This window comes from Pungitius pungitius, chromosome 9 (genome assembly GCF_949316345.1).
Source record: "Pungitius pungitius chromosome 9, fPunPun2.1, whole genome shotgun sequence".
In the NCBI taxonomy this organism is placed as follows: domain Eukaryota; kingdom Metazoa; phylum Chordata; class Actinopteri; order Perciformes; family Gasterosteidae; genus Pungitius; species Pungitius pungitius.
This window is the reverse complement of record NC_084908.1, coordinates 4,679,090-4,688,315: the sequence shown is the minus strand read 5'-3', so window position 1 is coordinate 4,688,315 and position 9,226 is coordinate 4,679,090. Positions and strand designations below refer to the sequence as shown.

Sequence of the window (9,226 nt, the reverse complement as noted above, 5' to 3'; positions counted from 1 at the left end):
AGAAGTCACATCTAGTCGAACTGCAGCACCACGCTGAACTGGAAACAAGTTAAAACACATAATATTATAATGTAGTATGAAATGAATGCTCATGCCACAGGATATGGAAAAACATCTATATTCATCCAGATCTTGTTTTCTTCTCATACAGCCACCAAACCACAACATTTATTTTGGGTGAGTAGATCAACAGAGACTCAAAGTCTGAACGGGAAACAGCATGAAGTGTGAACATCAGTGCAGGCATGTGTAGACACACACGCACACATAGCAGTACCACAGCAACCACTACAGCGATATTACACCTTATTCAAGCCCCAATGCAGAGACAAGTGTGTTTGATAGTTCCCACCATGAAGATTTGACCCTTTGTGTTTCTATCCGTCCTCTGAGATGATGTGTGTGAACGTGTAGACATACACACGTCTCCTGTTGTTGTGTTTAGAGGTCAAACCTCCAAAATAATCATATGTATCATTTTTCAGAAGAGTCATGAACAGTATTTCTGGTAATCATTTAAAAATTGACGTGTTCTTATAGATCTTTTTAGAGACTTTAAATGGTGGTGATGAATGCAGCTTTTGGCCTCAGAAGCAGGAAGGACAGCAATAGCTTGTCAGGCTTTGCAAAGACATGGACAACATGCTAGTCACTCGATGCTAACAACTTCTTTATCCGTTCTCATGAACAGAAGAACAAACACAACAAAAGGATGTCAGGATCTCAATCATATCGCGTTTTTAAAGCCAACGATCAGATTCACAAAAAAAGGAGCAAAGGTCACTTTAAGATATTCTCAATAAAACCTCCCTATATCAGCTGTTAGCTCCAGTGCTGCTAGCATTACCAGCTCCCCTCCTCCCGACTTGCAAAAGATTAGTTTGAGATGAGCAACTAGAAACCATTATAGTCATAATATAACTTCCAGATACATTTTAAATACAAGCTTATCTGTGTTTATCATCTATGTTTCCATGCAGCCAAAGACGACCTACTTGTTACTAAAGGTGTCATCTGTAGAACTTTTTGGGGGGTCGGAGACCAGACATTTTGACGCTTTTGACCATTTTATTCTAAAAAGAAATGCTTCAAAAAAGCATGAATAAAGCAATAATAATTGAATGATAAAGTAAATTGCTCAACATGGCGACTTGTTGGAACTCTAAACGAAGCTCACTGTTTCCAAAACCTTATTTTTGAATGTAAACGTCTTGTCCTTCATGTCTATAAAAGCCCTCAGCATACTTTAAGGTACTACTATACAAAGGCAACGGTGCATGAAATATAAGGCTGTGTAATGCCAACCCCTCAGTGGGGCTTTACTTATTTTGTTTTTATCAACTAATTATGTACGGGAAGCATAAAAACGCAGAATACCACAAACATCTTTGAACCAATAGAAAAAACCCACAGAAGAGAGTTTTCCACTTGACTGGCCAATCACATTGAACATTGTTTGTCATTAAAGGGCATGACGTCTTTGGGTGAAATCTGTCTCGCTGTCTTTTAACTTCCGATCATCATCACTCATGGACGTGCTGCACACTTTTCTAGTGGCTCTCTTAGGTGAGTCTTATTTGTTTTGTATGACGCTCTCATTGTTGTTGTGTTGAGCAGAAATCTGCCCCTGCTGTAATGTGAAACCATCCAACACGGAGCACATTTTCAGCTGCTTTTACCATTTTCTCTGTTTTCCAGGAGTTGCATCCTGCAGTCATGAATGGATCTCTGGATCAGTGTCAGTCAGACGAGGAGACAACATCACTCTCTACTGTGATTGTAAACCATCAACTGGAGAATTCATAGTGTGGTTCAGGAACTGCTCTCATGAGAACCAGCCTCCTCTTGTCATTAAAATAGACCGCTCACACAGATTAGCATACAATCAGGGCCAGGACACCAAAGATCCTCTGAAGATTCTTCCTGGTTTTCAATTTGTGAAAAACTCTTCTTCTGATTCCTATGACCTGCTGATCATGAACATCACTGATTCCGATGAGGGACTCTACTACTGTGGAACTGAACAGAGAAGTATAGAGGATAAAGAATTCATTGGCTCTGAAACTGTTTACAGAAACGGCAACGTCACAACAAAGATCTCGATCAGTAAGTATGCTGCTCTGACTTTGTTCTTGTAAGATCTATGTTGTATGATTGGACCAAACAATTATCACCAAGTAGGAAAATGTACCTCATATGTACTTAATGTGAACCATTATGACATCTTACAGAAAGATTATGGGTATTAACAAGGGCCAATTTGAAATAAAACATTATAATGGTTTAGAGATGTTATATTCCAAAATCTGAAACTTCATGTATCTGAAGGTTCTAGTTCATCTTTAAATGTGAACTGCACTGTTTTTTATGCCTAGTGAGGTTTTGGAATCACTTTACATTTCAAATCTGAAGCTTCATCACAATTAAAAGTTGGAGATTTATTTTTTAGAACACTTTTGCACAATAAATAATAATGTTAGTGCAAAATATTTCTTGTGCGGCTCAATGAAAAGTTTGAATTCTCAACAAACTCTGCTGAACTTCAACCCATTACAGGGGTTACAGTTATTAAATTAAGTGCACGTAAATGTAATAACTGTTGTAAGCTTTGTTCAGGAAACACAGGCCTGAAATGTTTATATATTTAATTAATAAAAGAATATTTACGCCCGTGTAAATAGCTTTTGTTTATTAATCTGAACAAAGCTGAATCATCGTCATGACTATTTATTGGGCCAAAATGTTCATTTAGTTTCATCACTGTGGTGAGGTCACAGTTTAATGAATCTTTTTGACACAACTCTTTTTTTAGGTCCAGACCCCAGCGAGCTGGTGCTGTTCTCCTTGTGTCCAGCTATTGCTGTTGTATCCTCTCTCTTCTCCTCTCTCCTATCTTCTCTTCTAGTTTATCATCTCTGTCAGAAAAAAGGTAACTACTGTATACTGCTCCTTAAGAGCTAAATGTAAGAAATGTCATTGGTAATCTACTGAATGAATTGTCATCACAAAGAAACCTGAAGTCTCTCCTTTTGATCCGTGTTGGAGTGTTGATGCACCGTTCTGTCTGTACTGATGTTGTATTGATTTCTGCAGCTCCACAACCTGATCAGCAAACACCTAAAAGAAGACAGCATGGGGTAGGTGTAACAGAAGAAAGTACTGATTCATGGCAATAAATCAGTTCACGATCCTAAAGGACAAATGTCAAATTTCAGGATGAAGATGTGTGCTATGCTGCAATGGAAATCCAACAGACATCACAGAGACCACAGAAGAAGAAGATCCAGAGTTCTGACTTCAGCACCTATTCTGCCATCAATACTTCGAGGATGTAGAGTCTGAAAAAGGGAAATAACAACCACAACTATTCAATATCTAACAATTTGATCATATGGAGTCAATTAGACCATAGAAGGTAGTTTGCTTTAGGGCGGGGCTTACTGTGATTGACGGACTGCAAATCAATTTCCAAGTAATTTAACTTTACCTCTTCCCCTACTTCAGTACCTGCTCTGAGGAGAACTCTGTACTCATCACATCCCTCATTTTTTCATCCAGTCTGGGAGTTGTTCCACCTTCAACTCTTTCCCAGTGTGTTTTCAGCCCATCGCAAAAAATAAACAAGATTGAGACAGAAAAAACATACAAGTTGATTTTTCACAGCGACAGTCTGCAAACAAATGGGTGAATTCACAGGGGGAAGCATCCGCTTCTTTTATCACAATTAATATATTGCATTGAGTAATGATGAGTAATGATGAATCTTATCATGTCTTTTAAGGCAAATAGAGCATTCTGTCACTTGATCTTTATTGATGGCTTCTAGATGTTATGCCGATAATACTTTCGCTTTTTGCTTAATATCCGCAGACCATTTATAAAGAATAAAATGTTTTTAAAACCAGAGAGAAAACTTGTTTGTTATTGTCAATCAAATTCTGTTTCAGATTCCTCTTTTTGGTTGAAATCGACCTGTAACATTTCCTTATGACGCCTGCTTATCTGTAACAAGACATGATTGCTGTTTTCAGGCAGTTTCCTGTTCACATCACAAGACAGAATCCACCCAGACCGTTTAGAGTTTGTGACCTCAAGAGAACGTCATGATGGAGCCTCATTCTGTTACACATCATAAAGAGCCAAGATGGCTGCTGATGTCTCAGCCACACAGTTTACAAGAAGTTAAAAAAGACAACACAGAGGTGACAGCAAAGCAAACCACAACCATTTGACACCTTCTGCTCAGTTGGGCCCACAGGAAAGTCACAGTGACACCGAGTCCCTCACAGGACTGCAGAGCACACGCAAAAAAACAGAGATGGAAAAAAGACCCTGGTCTCAGATAGGGTTCCTTCTCTCACATCGTTGTACTTCAAAAAACGCTTTAAATTATTTGAATGCATGACTCGAATGTTGGAGTATTTGTTGACAACAGTTTTTTGTGTTTTTGGGGAGAAAAACCAGTGAAAACAGCATTAAGTTCTGGGAAAGGCTGACGGTGTGATCGTGGTTTGCAGCAGCAGCTGCAGGTGAAGCTCTCCTGACCTCTAGTGGGGCCGTTTAGACACAAACCTAAAAACACGCCTGGAGGAGGTCTGACCCCGAGCTGTCCTGAACAAACAGAACGAGATCATGTGCCATCTTGATTTAAAATTGATTTGCAATGTTTTCATGCTTCAAATTCACATTTTTAACAGCCACAGAGCTCCACAGACTGAAGCTGCGGACCAGTGACTCCTGAAGGGGTCGGTGGGATTGAGTTCACTCCGGCCTGCAGAAGGCCTGTTTGTCAATTAGATTCATTTATTCATGTCCAACGCCACGCAGGCCGGAGCTCTGCAGCCCTCTAAGCTACATTAGGAAGGTTATTTCTGAATCTATGCCATATGTGTGACCACATCCTGACTGAGATGCAATGCTCTGCTCTGCACTGTGCGCGGGCGTCTTTTGTTTGCAGAGAGCGTGCCGTGTGGTTTCATCGTGGTCACTGGGCTTATGGGCTCACTCGAGATCGGCCGTTAGTGTGAACAACGTAGTGCAGCACTTCAGGGTGGGCGTGTGTTTACTAAATTAAATTAAAGAAATGTATTATTCCTTACTAGATCAAGATTTTTGTAACCGTACACATACATATACGATTTCTTGCAGTGAGGCGTGGTATTTAAGAAAATGGACAAAAAACTCTGGGATTACATAAAATGCAAAGTGAAAGTAACAGCGAGTCACACCAAAGGAACTCTGCTGGCCTCTGCTGAACAAACAAAATGACATGGAGCTAAATCATGAATGTACAGTTTTTTATAGCTTCTGGATTCTATAACTGCATCCATTGGCTCTGACCAGCTGGCCTATCAGTGTGGCAACATCTGATTACTGGTGTAACAAAATCATGGGCCAAAGTTAATTTAATGCAAGTGTTTTGGCCTGTAAGAAAACACTTACTACATGACATGATGTATTCAGCACAGTGACAGAATATTAGAAAAGGTGTGAGTGTCACGGGGTGGACGATTGGACAATTGCATGTTTATTGGTGTATTTTATTGATATTACTGCATGTTTTATGTTTGATTGCATGTTTTGTGTGTGGCGATTTGTGTTTGCAGTTTTGATTGGCATTGTGTCCTTAATTGACAATCGGCCCCAGTGACACATCAACAATCAGCTGCTAATGAGCAGTGGGGAACTGCCAAGGGCGGGACCGTTCCCTTTTTAAAACAGGTAGACGGAGACAGGGGGGAGGAGAAGAACAGAAAGAGGACACGCGGCAGGGTCGAGAGGAGCTGGAGCGGCAACAGAGAGCGGCTGTCAATCGCAGCCGGTGGAATATCTACGTGCGGGATTCTGCTGCGGTGGCCAACTTGGACGGACTATTTTAGGATACATTTGTAGCCCTATGGCCAATTGGGTTGTATCTTGGAATGATTGTATTTTATTTGGGTGTTTGTTATTGTAGTTAATGTTGAGCATGTTTAAACATTGTATTAATTGAAGGGATAGTACTCCAATCAGAAAAGAGGGAGAGAAGAAGAAGAGGAAGAGGGACGAAAAAGAGGGAGAGAAGAAGAAGAGGTGGAAACACGAGAAAGAGAGAAGAAGAAGGGGATACGAAGAAGGATGACGGACAATAACAAGACAGCGTAAAGTGAGATAGTAGAGGGATTAACGAGCGGAACGGCGAGTGACTCTCCACTAGAAAAGACAGCAATATCTGCACGATTTGCGCTACGTTGGTTTTGTTTTGTGTAACGGAACTCGGATAGAGATCCGCGCCGTTTATAGGACCGCCGCGGCAATAGCGGAGTGAGCCAGGCTTTAGCTTGGGAGATCCGGACCTGCACGAGAGGGAGAGAGAGTATCCAACCCGGCCACTCTTTTAACCATCGGTTCGCGGACCCGGAGGGACCAACACCGCTACGGACGTCTGCGACGCCAGCCCCGATTCCGACTCGCCAACACCGTGAGGAGGACGAGTGAGTGTTTCCTTTTCGGGGGGCACTTTGGCGCGAAGTAGCCATTTTTCTTATTAGGAGGCTTCCCCGCTCCCTCCCGCGCGCAACAGGCCTGCACCGTACAGTGGACAATTGATTGGGTACCCACGTTTGGTTTATGTATATTAGTTAGTTACCTGCCGGCTTAGATAAATAATGGTTGGACAGAAGCCTAATGTTTGAGTGTTATTTTATGTGTATTTGTGAATCCCATGTCAAGTAAAAGGTTAAATGTATTCTATTGTGTACGTGGTATGTCTTCCTAAATATTTGGTGTGATAAGGTGCTAAAATAATAGGGATAACAGTGTAGTAACCTAGTATTGATTATATAAATTAAATAGTTAAGAATTCGGGCAGCGCACTCCTTTAACAAAGCCAGGACAGCTAGGGGGCGCTACACATTTTAAGCCTTTACATTAAAATAAATAATCTTTTATTAGTATTTCCGCCCTTGTCTCCTTTTGGGTCAGTATGTCACTGCTCTCCCCCAAATATACCTGGCCTTTTGTTTCAGTTGAGTTCCTATTTTACTATATATAATTTATTTTTTTCACCTCGGCCGCTGACATGAGTAGTCAAAAGTTAAAAAAATACTGCCTTTTAAAACAGCCCCTGCACAGCTAACATGGGATTGGGCTCCTACGCTCACTATTTGAACCATGTTAACTTTAAACATTTATTCAACTTGTTTGTTAAATCCAGCGGTTATACATTTGATACTTTCTTCTAAACTAACTAGCTCGTAACGTTTGACTGTTTATTTAAATCCAGAGCTGTCTGAATGCATAGTGAAGTCATCTTTCATCTTCACCCTTCCCATGGTACACTCTGGCGTAAAATGCATCTTCAGAGGCCGGGGTGTCACTTTTTACAAACTATTGTGGTCTGATGGCGATCTCACAACCTCTGAAGAGTAAAGAAAAATGTCTTTTATAGCTCTGGGGGTGTCACGGTTGACAAGGTCACGATTCGGCTCAAAGTCTGTTCTTTTTTACTTTGAACCCCGTGAGTTCTTTAGTGTACAGGAAGCCGCGGCAGCTCCTGTTCTGTCTTCAACTCGTGGGCCTCTGTGAAAGAAGGTCACAATCCCTCTGATGTTTGCTGCGAGGTGAGGGATCTGCACTGACGTTGCTTTTCTCCATTCCATCCAACGATGGCCGTCTGTCCTTTTTCTCTCGTGAAGATATAAAACTAGGAGGTATTAACTGACTATTTGTTTCTCTACATTGGCTTTGTTTTCCTGTGCAGAACATGGCTACAGACAGGGCTGGACTGGGACAAAAAAAGGGCCCTGGCATTTTTGCTCAGACCGGCCCACCACAATCGGTCGGACACAACCACCAACCAGTACACTATCCTTGCGGCCTCTGTAGATATGCATATCTACTGTTCCGTTCCACCCCCCAAAAATACTATGGAAGTCAATGGGGTCCATCAACTGATTACCGACATTCTTTAGAATATCTTTCTTTTTGTTTAGCAGAAGCTGAAGAAACATTAGAAAATATCTAGTTAGTTGAATATACAGCTTTCAAAATGCAAAGCGGGTTTTTAAACCCCTGACCCGTCCTCCACAGCACCGTGTCGTAGAAGAAGGAGAACTCCATCTCGGTGTGATGCTCCAGGGAGGCCCAGCCCCGCGGCACCGTCACGTAGACGTAGGACACGTAGACGTAGGACACGTAGAGGGGAACCTGCACCGTCAGGAAGGACTGGGCCGAGTCCCGGACCTGCAACACCAACGCCACCGCTGAGAGTCGGACCACTAGAGTTCATGGCTGAAGTAGATGCTGTCGAGGACCTGCGGCAGGATGGGGGGGGGGGGGGGGGGTCAGAGACTGGACAGCGAGACGGGGGACGGAGGCGCGTCCTTTTGTCCGGACACCCCAGCTCACCATGTGGTTGACGCCGGTGTACGCCGTGGTGTCCGTGACCGTCTCAAAGGGGGACCGGGCGCCGCTAGTGTCGATGCGCGCCGCCACCTCCCAGGAGAAGTGGACCTGGGTCTGGTTGATGCCGGCCTCCTCGCAGAGCTCCTTCATCACAGAGTACTTAGGGTAGTGGGGGTCACACGGGGTCACGCACACCAGTGGGTAACAGTCTTCTTGCTGCCCTCCTTGGTCACCTCCTGGACGTGGTTGTAGTCGGCGAGGGAGACCGCCTGACGACGAAGGAGGGACTCATAAATCCTCTATTCTGGCCCCCCTGCCCCCAGAGGCCCGTCAAAAGGTTTTTACGGATCTTTTTCTCACAATAGGCGTGGCGGGGAGGATGAAGCTGCCCGAGGCCTCCTGGTCCAGAATGGTCACCGTCGCCACGGTGATCTCCCCGAGCACCGCCTCCACAGGGGTCGTCTGGGCCGAGCACCAGCGAGAAGGACTCGTGCCACTCCCCGTCCTCGTTGGACAGAATCTCCACCTTGAACAGGATGTGGTCCATGCCTGCGGAGCGAGAAGATACAGATACATATATATATGTTTATAAACTCATACATGTGCGTGTGTTTCTACACTGACCAGGAGGGAACTTGAGCACTCGGCTCCTGGGGTTGTAGTCGACTCCGGACTGGGCCGATCCATCCCGGGTGCTGCAGACACCTGCTCAAAGGCTATGGTGAGGGCTGGAGGAGGAGAGGAGGGCAGAGCTCAGGGTGCTGCCCCCTGGTGGTTGGACGTTTGGTTTGGAAGCTGATGAGAGACCACTGGATGTGGAAGACGTGTGAGCCGAATGTCC

The 9,226-nt window shown here is 43.7% G+C and overlaps 1 protein-coding gene across 1 annotated transcript; it reads left to right on the top strand.

Annotated features, from left to right (window-relative positions):
- Positions 1 to 1,504: 1,504 nt before the first annotated feature.
- On the top strand, positions 1,505 to 3,335 carry LOC119218616 (uncharacterized). The gene is made up of 5 exons (XM_037473182.2): positions 1,505 to 1,566; positions 1,699 to 2,106; positions 2,813 to 2,929; positions 3,094 to 3,137; positions 3,216 to 3,335. The coding sequence occupies exons 1-5, from the start codon at positions 1,530 to 1,532 to the stop codon at positions 3,333 to 3,335; spliced, it is 726 nt and encodes a 241-aa protein (XP_037329079.2). The 5' UTR covers positions 1,505 to 1,529.
- The last annotated feature ends 5,891 nt before the right edge of the window (positions 3,336 to 9,226 follow it).